The 16,411-nt window shown below is 33.4% G+C and overlaps 2 protein-coding genes across 2 annotated transcripts; one reads left to right on the plus strand and one right to left on the minus strand.

The window, feature by feature from the left end:
• Positions 1-9,521: 9,521 nt before the first annotated feature.
• On the plus strand, positions 9,522-14,075 carry LOC133186289 (uncharacterized). The gene is made up of 12 exons (XM_061321511.1): positions 9,522-9,989; positions 10,400-10,549; positions 10,669-10,752; positions 10,933-11,025; positions 11,153-11,426; positions 11,518-11,800; positions 11,942-12,178; positions 12,494-12,570; positions 12,698-12,802; positions 12,964-13,172; positions 13,539-13,703; positions 13,808-14,075. The coding sequence occupies exons 1-12, from the start codon at positions 9,790-9,792 to the stop codon at positions 14,073-14,075; spliced, it is 2,145 nt and encodes a 714-aa protein (XP_061177495.1). The 5' UTR covers positions 9,522-9,789.
• Positions 13,953-15,936, minus strand: LOC133186290 (P2X purinoceptor 7-like). Its single transcript, XM_061321512.1, has 5 exons — positions 15,922-15,936; positions 14,932-15,162; positions 14,550-14,798; positions 14,187-14,451; positions 13,953-14,051 (listed from the first exon to the last, which is right to left on the minus strand). The coding sequence occupies exons 1-4, from the start codon at positions 15,934-15,936 to the stop codon at positions 14,188-14,190; spliced, it is 759 nt and encodes a 252-aa protein (XP_061177496.1). The 3' UTR covers positions 13,953-14,051; position 14,187.
• Between the last annotated feature and the right edge of the window lie 475 nt (positions 15,937-16,411).

The raw sequence follows: 16,411 nt of genomic DNA on the forward strand, positions 1-16,411 counted from the left end.
TTTCGGTACCGTCATTTTCCCTATTTACGTAATGGGCAAAGAAAGATAACTCTGACTTGTAAGTGAGAATAGAACTTTCGAGATAAAGGCGGAAATAGTATTGATGACGTTGTCGATGTCTGCATTCTATTTAGACGTTTCATATTCACTCTCTTCTACATGTAAGAGTACGTTGCTTTCCACATTCAGTGTATAAAGTTGCCACTGCAGTGTAAGACTGTACATATTGACAGTTATTGAAGAATGCATATGTATTTACACATGTATATATATCTAAAATAAACTGATATATGGCAGCTAGCACATTCAAGTAAATATATATTATAGACAGTATACATTTATAGTGATGGAATGCAATCGTAATACAGCTTTAAAGCTTTTTGATATAAACTGAAACCCGTCACTTAAAATTATGCGAAAAGGCGATTCTTGTGAAATACTCAGAGTTAATAAAATATTATGTGAAAAGGCGATTGTGTGTGAATTATGGCTCTGCTAGATGTTTCTTCTGAAAAAGAATTATTACAGTGATAAAAAAAATGCACAGGTCAATTGATAGGTCGGATAAGTATTAAACTATCTACATTGTACTTCCTTTGAAGCGCCCCACCCCTGTCTTGATTTATATTTGGAGAAGGTGGCGCAAATCTGCAAATAGGCGGTATTTAAGTTATATATTCATTATATATTTAAATCCAGAACATGTGGTTATAGTTTCTTCATATTCTATAATGGTAGATTTTTTCTCATAATATGAAATTATGATACTGAAATGTTAAATTTAGATGTCGAGAGAGAGAGAGAGAGAGAGAGAGAGAGAGAGAGAGATTCCCTCTTAATCACTCCTCCTATCCATACATACATAGAGCAAAGAAATGTTCTATATCTTTAATAAATGTTCTTTGATTTCAAAGTCAGACATGATCACAACCTGTTTTTTCTGCTTAAAGTATCACACGAAGTGTTTGGCCTGTCAATCAAAATCACTTGACGCTGTATGAACTGCAGTATTCTATATAAAAGTATTTCGCCTACTACCATTTAAATGGAAAGTACCTATTACTATAAATAGACTTACTTGATGCATAATTATGCTGTATTGAATTTTGGAAACTGACTTTGTGAAATACATGTACATGTACAGAATACGGAACTGCTTCTACATGTAAATTATAGAAAATATTTCTGGGTAAACCTATGCTCTGATTCGGGCTATAAATTCAAGAGAAATACTTTCAAACTGTATACGAGATATCGTCAACATACCTGCACTGCTCTTGCACCTAGTGTGAAGTATTTACCTTGAATACCATCTGGTTCCAATTAAATGCATCTACAATGTACTTATTTTCGGGATTCTGTTCATAACTTGAATGAACAACACTTAATAGAAAATAAAGATGTTATCCTAAGAAAATGAGATAATTGTACAATTTATGGATTTTTTTTTTTAATTCTAGGCTTAAATTATAAATCAAAATTTATATAAACGAATTTAATGAAATGATGTCCATAAACTACACCCGTTGATTTATATCATTTGTATAATGTTTATATTTTGTTTGTATAATTTAGTCTTTAAAAAACTTTTTAAAAATACTGCGTTTATGGTACATGAACTTTCGGATCATCGGTTTTTCTGTGTAAAACAAAAAATATCTCGGATAAATTTTATTGAACAAAGAAAAGGGTGAAATAATTCTAACATTCTAAACAACAAAATCACCTGGCGTTATTTTTTCTCGCTATTAAAATCACGTATTAAAGAAAGCAAAACAGATTGTCTGGTTCCGCCGTGATTACGCAAGACGAGTAAAAACAAATTTAATTTATAGTATTTACATGTGTAGTATATAGTATTTCATTCAATACATGACTATATTTTTAAGAAGTCACTGTTATTTGTTGCTTTTTTAGTCGGATCTTGTTTTTCTCACTTTTAATCGGCTATGAACCTCCACCACACCCCCACCACCACCCCCCGGCGAATATGCCTCATACAGGATTAAGACTATCATAATTTACAAGGTTTTAATTAATTTGCCGATATAGACCTATATTAAATAAGGGTTATTTTAATAACAGTTAACATAAAGTCTAATAGCAATAATTTATAATTATTTAGTCCGAAAAGTTTTATTTATTTATTTTGTGTTCTTATGTATTTTTAACAAAAGAGGATGTAATCATTCAATGTTTGCTAATTTATACGAAGTTTTGAGTATCTGATATATAAATGATAAACAATAGAATGTTAAACGACACTGATTTTCACCGTTTCCTGTCTAAATCAGAACCCCTGTTTCGTATGGTCAGTTCCTTCGAACTCGTATGAAATCCTGTTATGTAAATTTCTTTGAAACTCATAGCAAGTCCTCCTGAAGAGATTCCAGACATCTGCAGATTCTGTGGCAAAATCTTTCTAGATATATTTATGCACATCACCTGTTCTTGTTCGCTGACATCGGATTTACGTAATGGCTGGTGGGATGACATTTCCAATAATTTTGATGTCCACCTCTCTGCAGAAATTTGTGCAATGACAGATGACGAGATATTTCTTTTTCTTCTTGGAAGTAATTCTGTTCATTTACTATCTGGAAAAGATCTTCGGCAGCTTAATGTGACCAACTTTCGATACATACGAAATGTTGCCACGTGTTACAACCGAGCTCTCCAATTCTATCCATAGGTGCTAATTGGTCATCAAAATCAAAGTACCTTAAGTACTGAAAGGGTATTTTTCCAGTTAAATATTGTATGTGTTGTTTTCTTTTCTACATAGAAAAAAGCGAATTCTTACAGATTATATAGAAAAACGGAAGACCTTTTTGTTGCCATGGCAACAAGAGTCTAGTTATTATTATTTTTATTCTTTTTTCTTCTTACAAAATTTGTGCAGACGATTTCTCGGAGATGGCTCGTTCGATTTTATTCAAATTTTCATGGTAGATGCGTTGATATCTGAAGTTAATTCCGGCAATTCCGTTAAGGGATATTTACTTCCGGTCGGAAGTTATCGCCCTTTTATCAAAATTTAGAGGACCTCCTTGTCTGCGATGGAACTCAAAAACGGCTTAAGATAGAGCGCTGAAATTTTCAGTGATGATAGAGGACATGTTGCCATTTTGCACCTGGGTTTAGATATTTTCCGGAAGTGCCTAGTATGGAAGCTCGGTAGGGGTCGAAATTTAGGACACGAATCATGAGTGAATTTTTGAGACATTTTGTGTCATATCTTTTAAAGTATAATTATTTTGTTAAAACATATTGAACAATATTTGTGCAGAATAAAAAGATCTGTAACATGATATCAAGAAAAAAGGGCTGACTCATCACATTAGGGGCCGATAGGGGCCGAAAGTCTTGAATCGATAACTCTTAAACAAGCAATATTTTTGTATACATTACTGAAGCAAAATTATTTATCTTAACAAACTACAACTATATATTATGATTTTTACGTCATATGTTACATAAATAAGGGCCACAAGGGGCCAGAATTCCTAATCTTTGAAGCTTTATATCTCGAAAAGGGGAAACATTTTGAAAAGCAATATTGAACAAAAGTTGTTTAGAATGATGATCTGAACAATGTGCATCCTTTGAATTTTTCCTAAACAGCCCCTATAAGGACTTAAAGGGACGGCCCCTAAATATTTCAAGTCTACATATCTCGAAAACGAAACGAAACTTCTGAATAGTTGTTGAACAAAAAGTCTTCAAAATTACAAGACCTTTCATGTGATATCAAGAAAAAGGGGCTGACCCCTCAAATTAGGGGCTCAGAGGGGCCAAAAGTCTTTCATCTATAACTCTTTAACGTTAAATATTTTGATATTAATTATTGAAGCAAAAATGTTCATCTTCACAATCTGCAACTATATATCTTAAAATTCTCTTCAAATATTACGTAATTAGGGGCCATAAGGGGCCAGAATGCTTAATCTTTGACGCGTTATATCTCGAAAAGGGGAAACATTTTGAAAAGCAATATTGAACAAAAGTTGTTTAGAATGATGATTTGAACAATGTGCATCCTTTGAATTTTTCCTAAACAGCCCCTATAAGGACTTAAAGGGACGGCCCCTAAATATTTCAAGTCTACATATCTCGAAAATGAAACGAAACTTCTGAATAGTCGTTGAACAAAAAGTCTTCAGAATTACAAGACCTTTCAAGTGATATCAAGAAAAAGGGGCTGACCCCTCAAATTAAGGGGCTCAGAGTGGCCAAAAGTCTTTCATCTATAACTCCTTAACGTTAAATATTTTGATATTAATTATTGAAGAAAAAATGTTCATCTTCCCAATCTGCATCTATATATCTTAAAATGTTATAAAAAATTTCGTAATTAGGGGCCATAAGGGGCCAGAATGCTAAATCTTTGACGCAAGCTCCTCTAGTAATTATTGATTTCTTTAACCTTTCTGAGCAGAAATCTCTTGAAATGCCTCTGTTTATTGGATCTTTCCACCTATCTCTATGACCTTGACCTTTGACCTTGAACTTTGACCTTGATATATGACCTTGACATTAAGGTCAGAATGTTTACTGAGGAAGTGGAGAGTTGATTACAACTCCCAGTGTGTAACAGGCTAAGGATTATTATATAACCCCCCCCCCCTTTTTCCGTGGAAAAAAAATGACAGCAGTTGCAACATGCAATATCTCTCTAGAATTGAATTCACACATCGGATCGACACGAAACTTTAGGGAACTGTAGCTGAGACTCTAAAGTAACTTCCTGTAGAGTTTTATGGTCTTTCTCTGAAAAATGTAGAAATTACATTTTTTCCGAAAAAACTTCAAAGAAAAAAATCATCCCGAGAGCAATGTGAAATCTTTCTCTTAGTTTCAAATCACACTTCAGATAGATATAAGATTTCAGGGAGTTGTAGCTAAGAACCTACTGGAACTTTCTTAAGTTTTATTGTCCTTCTCTCCCTCTCTCCAAAAAAAAAAAAGAATGAAAATTATCGGCAAACATGACTTTGGGTTAAATTTGAAACTAAGGACATGCATCCAGCTAGAGTAGCAGGTTAAAACATAGAACGTAAAGAATTTTTTTTTTAAATGACCTTGACCTTTGACCTTGACCCAAAGGTCACAATCAAGCTTAAGGATGTGGAAGTAGTTACAATTGTTAGTTAAAAAGAAACATAAAATAAATAACTCACCCCCCCCTTTCTTAAAAAAAAATCACATCAACAACAATGTAGAATATTTCTGTAAAATTCAAACCAGACCTCGGATCGACACCAAATTTGGGATAAATGTAGTACTGTAGATTCCTAAATATGCGCGAGGAATAAATTATCGCGTAATTACGCGAGAAGCACCATTCGCGAAATAAAATTACTCGCTTTTATTTTTATGTTGCTTTAATGTATGTAAAATCTCTAGATAAATCACCGATTCGCGAACTATTGTTCCCGCGATTTGACGCTCTTGGGCCATTTCGCGATATTAAGTACTCGCGTAAAATAAGGAATTTACAGTATAGACCTCAGAGAAACTTTCTGGAAAGTTTTACGGTGAGTCTTATAAGTATATAGAAGTCATGAAGTTTCACGGCAAAAACTACAAGTTCTGTTGTGTTTGAAATTAAAGTGCAGGTGAACGAAGAAATGATCTTAACCTTTTATTGGCTATTTCTTCAGATGTCGTTAATAGCATTCGATTCTCCTGATATGATATGACATTTTAATAACGAGCATTCTCTCTTTCTTTTACATGTGCAATTTATTTGATTTTTATTTGGAATTAATCAGTTTCCAGAAATAGCGATTTTCGATATATTAAAAACAATTCTCGCTTTCATTGTCGTGTTTCCCTTCTAAAAATGCATGTTGGGAGTTTAATTTGTGCTACATATATTTAATATAACCCAAAGAAATGCTTATTTAAATGTTTCATATTTATTTCAGGATATTCAGTCAGAAATGCTAAAATCCGAACCCGATCTTTAAAGCTTTCAACAAAGCTACATGTATTTACAAAAAAATCAGCATGCTCACAATATCGATGAATCGGGCCACAGTCCACTAATACATTTTCATTAGGGAACAGTGTTAACGTTTTCTCACGCAGCCCGTCCCTTCTTATTTTATATACTGCTTGCAAGTTCAGGAACTATTTCCTTTTACGGAACTTCTTTCTTCCCCTACCGATTCTAAAAATACGCTTGCATCTATTCTATAGTCCTAAACATTTTAACTTACTACTGTTGTCGGAATGCGTGGCCTAATGGTTAGCGCACCTGCCTTTCAACCCAAGGGTTTTGAGTTCGATCCCTGCTTGAAGAGCAATTTTTTTTTTTAAATAGACTTTTACGGAAACATCCAAAAATGTTTAACGACTAGTAATTTGTCTAGGAGAAATGATTTCTCTTATGTTTTATTAAGGTCTTTCGTCTTCAGCGGAAGACCCTTCTATTATTCTTCGGTTTCTTTTTCATTTTTATTAGGGTGTTCCCTCTTCAGCGGAAGACCCTTCTATTATTCTTCGGTTTCTTTTTTTTACTTTTATTAGGGTCTTCTGTCTTCAGCGGAAGACCCTTCTATTATTCTTCGGTTTCTTTTTCACTTTTATTAGGGTCTTCCGTCTTCAGCGGAAGACCCTTCTATTATTCTTCGGTTTCTTTTTTACCTTTATTATTATTAGGGTCTTCCGTCTTCAGCGGAAGACCCTTCTATTATTCTTCGGTTTCTTTTTTACCTTTATTATTATTATTAGGGTCTTCCGTCTTCAGCGGAAGACCCTTCTATTATTCTTCGGTTTCTTTTTTACCTTTATTATTATTCTTTTTTCTTCTTACAAAATTTGTGCAGACGATTTCTCGGAGATGGTTCGTTCGATTTTATTCAAATTTTCGTGGTTGATGCGTTGACATCTGAAGTTAATTCCGGCAATATCGTTTTTTGAAAATCACTTCCGGTCGGAAGTTATCGCCCTTTTATTAAAATTCAGAGGACCTCCTTGTCTGCGATGGAACTCAAAAACGGCTTAAGCTAGAGCGCTGAAACTTTCAGTGATGATAGAGGACATGTTGCCATTATGCACCTGGGTTTAAATATTTTCCGGAAGTGCCTAGTATGGAAGCTCGGTAGGGGTCGAAATTTAGGACACGAATCAAGAGTGAATTTTTGAGACATTTTGTGTCATATCTTTTAAAGTATAATTATTTTGTTAAAACATATTGAACAAAATTTGTGCAGAATGACAAGATCTGTAACATGATATCAAGAAAAAAGGGCTGACTTATCACATTAGGGGCCGATAAGGGCCAAAAGTCTTTAATCGATAACTCTTAAACAAGCAATATTTTTGTATACATTACTGAAGCAAAATTATTTATCTTAACAAATTACAACTATATATTATGATTTTTACGTCATATGTTACATAAATAAGGGCCATAAGGGGCCAGAATGCTTAATCTTTGAAGCTTTATATCTCGAAAAGGGGAAACATTTTGAAAAGCAATATTGAACAAAAGTTGTTTAGAATGATGATTTGAACAATGTGCATCCTTTGAATTTTTCCTAAACAGCCCCTATAAGGACTTAAAGGGACGGCCCCTAAATATTTCAAGTCTACATATCTCGAAAACCAAACGAAACTTCTGAATAGTTGTTGAACAGAAAGTCTTCAGAATTACAAGACCTTTCAAGTGATATCTAGAGAAAGGGGCTGACCCCTCAAATTAGGGGCTCAGAGTGGCCAAAAGTCTTTCATCTATAACTCCTTAACGTTAAATATTTTGATATTAAATATTGAAGCAAAAATGTTCATCTTCACAATCTGCAACTAGATATTATAAAATTTTCTTCAAATATTACGTAATTAGGGGCCATAAGGGGCCAGAATGCTTTATCTTTGAAGCTCTATATCTCGAAAAGGGGAAACATTTTGAAAAGCAATATTGAACAAAAGTTGTTTAGAATGATGATTTGAACAATGTGCATCCTTTGAATTTTTCCTAAACAGCCCCTATAAGGACTTAAAGGGACGGCCCCTAAATATTTCAAGTCTACATATCTCGAAAATGAAACGAAACTTCTGAATAGTCGTTGAACAAAAAGTCTTCAAAATTACAAGACCTTTCAAGTGATATCAAGGAAAAGGGGCTGACCCCTCAAATTAGGGGCTCAGAGTGGCCAAAAGTCTTTCATCTATAACTCCTTAACGTTAAATATTTTGATATTAATTATTGAAGCAAAAATGTTCATCTTTCCAATCTGCATCTATATATCTTCAAATTTTATAAAAAATTTCTTAATTAGGGACCATAAGGGGCCAGAATGCTAAATCTTTGACGCAAGCTCGTCTAGTAATTATTAATTTCTTTAACCTTTCTGAGCAGAAATCTCTTGAAATGACTCTGTTTATTGGATCTTTCCACCTATCTGTATGACCTTGACCTTTGACCTTGATATATGACCTTGACATTAAGGTCAGAATGTTTACTGAGGAAGTGGAGAGTTGATTACAACTCCCAGTGTGTAACAGGCTAAGGATTATTATATAACCCCCCCCCTTTTTTTCGTGGAAAAAAAAATGACAGCAGTTGCAACATGCAATATCTCTCTAGAATTGAATTCACACATCAGATCGACACGAAACTTTAGAGAACTGTAGCTGAGACTCCAAAGTAACTTCCTGTAGAGTATTATGGTCTTTCTCTGAAAAATGCAGAAATTACATTTTTTTTTCCGGAAAAACTTCAAAGAAAAAAATCATCCCGAGAGCAATGTGAAATCTTTCTCTTAGTTTCAAATCACACTTCAGATAGATATAAGATTTCAGGGAGCTGTAGCTAAGAACCTACTGGAACTTTCTTAAGTTTTATTGTCCTACTCTCCCTCTCTCCAAAAAAAAAAAAAAAAAAAAAGAATAATGAAAATTATCGGCAAACATGACTTTGGGTTAAATTTGAAACTAAGGACATGCATCCAGCTACAGTAGCAGGTTAAAACATAGAATGTAAAGAATTTTTTTTAAATGACCTTGACCTTTGACCTTGACCCAAAGGTCACAATCAAGCTTAAGGATGTGGAAGTAGTTACAATTGTTAGTTAAAAAGAAACATAAAATAAATAACTCACCCCCCCCCCTTTCTTAAAAAAAAAATCACATCAACAACAACGTAGAATATTTCTGTAAAATTCAAACCAGACCTTGGATCGACACCAAATTTGGTACAAATGTAGTATAGACCTCAGAGAAACTTTCTGGAAAGTTTTACGGTGAGTCCTATAAGTATATAGAAGTCATGAAGTTTCACGGCAAAAACTACAAGTTCTGTTGTGTTTGAAATTAAAGTGCAGGTGAACGAAGAAATGATCTTAACCTTTTATTGGCTATTTCTTCAGATGTCGTTAATAGCATTCGATTCTCCTGATATGATATGACATTTTAATAACGAGCATTCTCTCTTTCTTTCACATGTGCAATTTATTTGATTTTTATTTGGAATTAATCAGTTTCCAGAAATAGCGATTTTCGATATATTAAAGGGATAGTCTCTAAGGTTTATTTAAACAAAATAATATACTTTTTTCTGCATTTGGTTTAACAGACCTTGTCAAATAATGCTGATCTGCCAAGCTTTGCACTCAACAGAGTGCCTCACCTATCACTTATTTAATAAACAAACTGCCGGATTGAATTTTTATCATCCACACAAAAATTCGGCTTTTATCTTTGGTCCATTCACGAAGACCCCTGCTGACCCTGCTCGTAAAACAAACTGCGCATCCCTGACCGAGGTCAGAGTAGCCGAAGATGTCGGAGGAGAAGAGATCAACACGTGGGAGAAAACGATCTTTAACAGATTCAGCAAGAAAACGAAACAGAAGTTTGGTTGTGTCAAAATATAATCAAGGAAGAATAGCTATAGGTGGTCAGTATGATCGTTGGATGGAATTAAAAGAGACGCTGCAGCTTAAAACTCATGCTGATGTAGCAGAGTACCTGCTTGATCGGTAAGTAAAGTAATGTTCATTTCCACAAAAACTGCTAAATAGATCTTGATTTCAGTACAAGTATTTAGTAAAAGAAATGAGTTTTATCTGTTATTTTTATCTAAAACTGCAATATTTTAGAGAGAAAATGGGGATTAAGCTGATTAACAAATGTAAACAATATGTAAACAAATCGGGAAAGCTGATAGGGGCCCCCAGGGGGTACACTTTCATTGTGAAGCAAATGCGATGGGGTAAATAAAAGAGAGATAAAACTTGCTGCTTTATTAATTTGGTTTGTGTAATATAATGCTATATATGCAGGATTTTAGATAATAGTACTGATATTTTATTGAAATTAAAATAAGTAAATCAATATTTCAAATGAACTAATGTTACAATGTATATGAACATACATTTTGTTTATATAGGAATGAAACCTTGACATTTGAAAGTTCTCCCAAGAAGGTGAAAACTGCATTAAGTGCAGTAACATCAACACCGGGACATGCAGCTACAATTTTCCCACCCAAATTTTCAGATGTTTCTGAAATATCTTCAGATCTGGACAAGGGGGACAGGTACAGAAACAAGATTGGCATTTAAATTAAAATGTTCTTTAAAATCTGAGTTATATCTCATCATCATTCTTGAAAGATATATTAATATACATGTATAGGTGTTTTGTTTCTACTTTTAGAAATTCAAATTTATCTGGTATAGAGCAGTTTGTAAAAACTGATATGAAAACAAAAACTCCAAGCAGTTTCTTGAATCCTTTAGAGTAAGTACAATTATTTAACTCATAGATATCATATAAAAATTGGTTCCTTGGTTATAAGATTTGATATGCATCAAAATACCTTTAAATAATATTTGTTATTACTGATATATGTCATTGTATTCATATTGGAATAATTATCATAATCCATGTTCATCTTAATATGTAAATTTTATTTTGTAGTCTCTCAATCTGCTTATCAGAAAACTACACCAACGAGGACTCGGAGGATTCATCAGATGAAGATTATGAGCCTAGTTACATAATGACGATTAGGTATGTTTTGCAAGGGCACCTTGTCATTAAGCCAGTATAATTTGTAATTTATCTTCATATTTCAATACTTTCAATATACTGCCTAACATTACAATTATTAAAAAAAAATTTTAATCACTGTCATAAGAGAGGACACTCAGACTGAAGCCATGGTTGAGGACTCAGAGAACGAGGATAGCTGTGATGAGGAATCAAATGATAATCTACGCCCGGGGATTGCCAAAATTTTAACTCAAGAGGAAATTGAGGGCTGTAAGGAAGATCATCCTTTCATTGTTTACCTCTCTCAGTTACTAACATTAGCTGAATTATGTGTCCTGCCAAACTGTCAGCTTAAAGGATGCAAAAAACCAGTGCATTTGGAGAAAGCTGTTGTTGGGTCAGCACTCTATTTAAAATGGGTATGTAAAAAAAAAAATTACCTTGTAATCTCATGTTTTAATTAAGCATCATTAATTGGAAACAAATTATTATCATATGGTTTATTTGTAGAATTGTTCTGATGGACATCAAGCACAGCAGTGGTGCTCACAGCCTGTCTTAAACAGAGGAATGCATTTAGGGGATTTGACACTCTCCTCTTCCATCTTACTCTCTGGAAGCAATTTTCAGAAAGTGTCAATGATGGCCAAATTTATGAAATTACCGATTGTGAGCAAAAACTCATTTTATAAAATGCAAAGAACGTACTTGATTCCAGCAGTGGATGAATTTTGGACAGAACATCAGGAAACTGTGTTTAACCAGTTTCAAGGAAGAGATGTAACAATACTTGGTAGATATCTTTTAAGTTACACCAAAGAAATTATGGGCAAAAAGTTCATGAAAAAATGCCAATAGCATTAATGTTTTAATTTATCACATAGATGTATTCATCATTATTTTTTTCATACATGTTTAATTTTTTTAATAAAAGGAGATGGCAGAATGGATAGCCCCGGTCACACTGCTCAATATTGCTCCTATACATTCATGGAGTATGACACCAAGACCATTTTGCACATAATTACTATGGACAAGCGAGTGACAGAGAAAAAAAGCACAAATCTTGAGAAAGCTTGCTTTGTCCAGGGCTTGAGATATCTTCTGGACAAGGGACTTCATATTAGTGAAGTTGTTACAGATGCTCATGTTCAAGTTGCCTCAGTAATGAGTAAGTTTAAACAAAACAACCAATATATACTACTACATGTTTAAGTAAATCATCTGTTTAAAAATTTAACAGAGGCATACATGTACATATAGATTTTTGTGGTAAATGAAAATGGTCAAGGGACTTCATATTAGTGAAGTTGTTACAGATGCTCATGTGTAAGTTGCCTCAGTAATGAGTAAGTTTAAACAAAACAACCAATATATACTACTACATGTATAAGTAAATCATCTGTTTAAAAATTTAACAGAGGCATACATGTACATGTAGATTAATGAGGTAAATGAAAATGGTCTTTATTTGTTAATTTTGCAGAAAAAGACTTCCCAGACATAAGACATTCTTTTGATATTTGGCATGGGACGAAAAACTTAGGCAAGAAAATCATCAAGGTAACTTTTAATCAAGCATATTTGTATACTGTTATTTATATTTAAATATTAAATCTTCAAACAACATAATTGAAAATCTTTTGAAATACATGTATTTTTGTGCAGTGCGTTTATTCATATCTTTTAGGCAGGTCAGCAGAAAAACCAAAAAGATATCCTATCATGGACAAAAGATGTTGTCAACCATTACTGGTACACAGCTACCATCTCAAACACAAAGGAGGAGTTTATTGTAAGTTTCCAAATTATATATATATATATATATATATATATATATATATATATATATATATATATATATATATATATATATATATATATATATATACACACCTTGCAAAAGCATTGCATATAATTATGAAAATTGGTCTAAAATAGATTTTACTTTTCAAGGGGAATTGGATAGGAATCCTCCATCACACAGTTAATGTTCACACATGGGTTTTGCCCTATAGTGACATTAACGAATGCAACCATGGACCACTGACTGAAGAACGAACAAAAGGGTGGTTAGAAAAGGATTCTCCAGCTCATGTGGCTCTTCGGGAAATTGTGTTAGACAAACGTCTCCAGAACAATGTGACCTACTATCTTAACTGCAGGTCAGTTTTATACGGGAAATAATTAAGGCCAAAATAAAAAATACTTTTGTTTCCCCTAACGACCTAATTAAATCCCGCCGACTGAAAAGTGTTTTAAAGAAGATTATTCAAATATTTTTTTAATGTTTATCAACTTTTATAAAATACAATTTCATGAAAACCCGTTCTTATCAGAAATTCAGAATGTATTTTCAAAGCTGCTGTCAGAAAAAAATTATTTACCTACCTTCCTATCCAACTTCAAATTTTAGGGTCGGGTTAGGGGAAACAAAGATATTTTTAATGATGGCCTAATGTAAGTTCTTTTTATTATATTGCTAAAGAACTATGTTAAAAAAATTATTAACACATTCTTGTCTTTTATAGGAGCACAGCAGAACTTGAGAATTTCCAGAACGTAGTGAATGCATATGCATCCAAGCGTCACTCCTACAACCCACCTTCATATAGGTGCAGGAATCGACTTGCTGCCTTGGACCATAACCACCATATAAATAGAAACGTTCTTGTCAAGAAAGATGGAGCAACACAGTAAGCAATATATGAACACTGGCCCGTATTTATTGTTGACTGTAACAGTTAAACAAAAACAACATGAACAATAAGACAAAATTTACAAAATACACTCATTTCAGATATCAGAGGAGCTATAACAAAAAAAGTGGAAGATGGGCAGTTCATCCTGTGAAAGAGAAGAAAGCATTTTCATATATCCCATCTCTGCAAGAGAAGATTCTATTGTCAAGAGTGTCGGATGAAGTAGGGATGAACCAACCCGTGGTGCTGGAGGCAGATGATCCAAGAAGGTTGTCATCCCATCTGGCTCCACTCCCACCCCCTCCAACTGAACAGCTTGTTGTAGAGCAGAAGTCAAGGTTTCTAAAACAAGAAAGAGACAATTGACGTTTTTATTAACAATTACTTCTACATGTAAAATAAAACTATTTAAGATTTAAAATTTGTTGAGTCATTTTATACTGATTACGTATAGTTAGGATAATGTTGTTAACTCACTTTATCCTAGTCGCCCTCCAATGAAACCTCTATACTGGCCAAACGCATCCGGGAACTTGTCCCTTATTCTCCAGACACAACAACTAGGTATCACCCTTCGGTTTCTTGCACCTAGGTGACCATGATGCCAAAGGATAAATTGTCTGTAAGCTGCATGCCTGTTCCCTCTGTTAATATCTGCATCAGGGGCAGCAGCAAATATGTCCTCGCGGTAACGCCTTGCAACAATTAGTACAAGGTCATCAAGGACAACCCTTTGGAAATCCTGGAAAGATAATTAATACTAGATGAGTTAATCTATAAACTTAAATTTGTAAAATTTAAACTTCATTCATCTGTATATCAGTAAATTGAATTTCTTACTGGAACAATTGAAAAGCAATTTGTTGGAGTTTGTCCACAACAGAGTTTCTCAATTTCGGATGGCATCTCTCTGCAGTGGTCACAAGTGCACCAGCTAGGAGTGCCATCTGATGGTTGTGGGTGGTACCCTTGTCTTCTTTCATTTTGAGATGCCTCATTCAAAATATCAAAAACAAATGTTGGGTCCCTGTTGCATATTGTTTGAACAAGGTTCCTCAAGTTTTGCTCCTCAAGGTTAGATATGGTTTCCTAGAATAATTATACTTTTCTGATAAATTACATATATATAATTATATATATATCTTAACAAGCTATAAATGAGTTGTATACATTGTATGTATGAATGAAGGTTATTTTGATTTATCAACTTATCAAAATTTACCCTAAGATGAGCATCTCTCTGCTCCCTTTCAGCTGCAAGTCTTTCAGCAACAGTTTCTTGGGTGATTCTTCTGCGGGCACCTACACCTCTTCCACCTCTCCCACCTCTTGTCCTTACTCCCCTTGGGCGTCTTCCTCTCCCACGTCCTCTGCCACGTCCCCTTCCCCTTACCGAATCTGAAGAGGATGAGGATTCTGGGGAGGAAGACCTCTGTCTCGATAGATTGAAATTCTAAAATAAACATAATATTATTCATAAAAATAAAATACATGTTGATTAAAGTAATATCATTCATAAACATAAAATACATATTGATATATATATATCCTCAATTGCTCAATATTTCAAATGTGAAAAAAATTATAATGGCAAAATCTCAACAATTTTAATTAAATTAATTTACATTTAAATTGGCATTTGTTAAAATCTATATATTAAATTCCATTATTTTAATCGTTTTGTTAGCATTATAGGTATACAGTTAATTAGGAGCAGGCTAGTTTTTTTTAATAGATATATAAATGCATGTCTGTAGTTGTTCACATGTTTTGTAAAATGTACATAAATTAACATTTTAAATTCAAGACTTAAAAGCTCAACTTCAATTTCAAATTTGAGATTTGGAAGTCTTTGAAATTTTAATTCAAGAATTACTTATGGTGTGTAATTCCAATTATTAAGTGTTAATTATTTAAAATTTTCCACTCTTATTATTTTATTTTTGTAAATTTATGATAGAAAGGGGGATTTTGTTAGTTTAACATGATTTTCTATGTCTTTTTTCAATCAGAAACAGAAAACCATCAACATAACTATACTAACTTTAGTGTTGTTCATTGATTAGTAAACCCTTATGAGGCCCCTCACATATGATAACCTGCTGGAGGTCACTGTTCAAATGAGGTGTGTTTATTAAGAGAAATATAAATGTAAATAAAACTTTTTCAGTATAATTTTAAGATTCTTCAAGCTTTAAATGTAAAAACTTACCTCTTCTGTCTCCATTCTCTGCTACTTTAAGCATCCAAAGTGAAAATGATAAGATGGTCAGCATCTTCCTGCTGAGTCGGCTATCTTCGGAAATCATGCCGAGCAATAATGAGGGCAGTAAACAGACTTCAAAGATGGGTGATAATATTTATTGATTCTGTTAATCAGCACACTTCTTTTAAGCTTGCAATTATGAGGGATTGTCCTAATAATGTATTTCACACATGTGCATGCTAATTTATTGCTTATAAAAATAGTGTTCAGACCTTAGAGACTATTCCTTTAAAAACAATTCTCGCTTTCATTGTCGTGTTTCCCTTCTAAAAATGCATGTTGGGAGTTTAATTTGTGCTACATATATTTAATATAACCCAAAGAAATGCTTATTTAAATGTTTCATATTTATTTCAGGATATTCAGTCAGAAATGCTAAAATCCGAACCCGATCTTTAAAGCTTTCAACAAAGCTACATGTATTTACAAAAAAATC

This window comes from Saccostrea echinata, unplaced genomic scaffold (genome assembly GCF_033153115.1).
Source record: "Saccostrea echinata isolate AGI-Se365-2 ecotype Australia unplaced genomic scaffold, CSIRO_AGI_Sech_v1 ptg000013l, whole genome shotgun sequence".
Taxonomy (NCBI): Eukaryota; Metazoa; Mollusca; class Bivalvia; order Ostreida; family Ostreidae; genus Saccostrea; species Saccostrea echinata.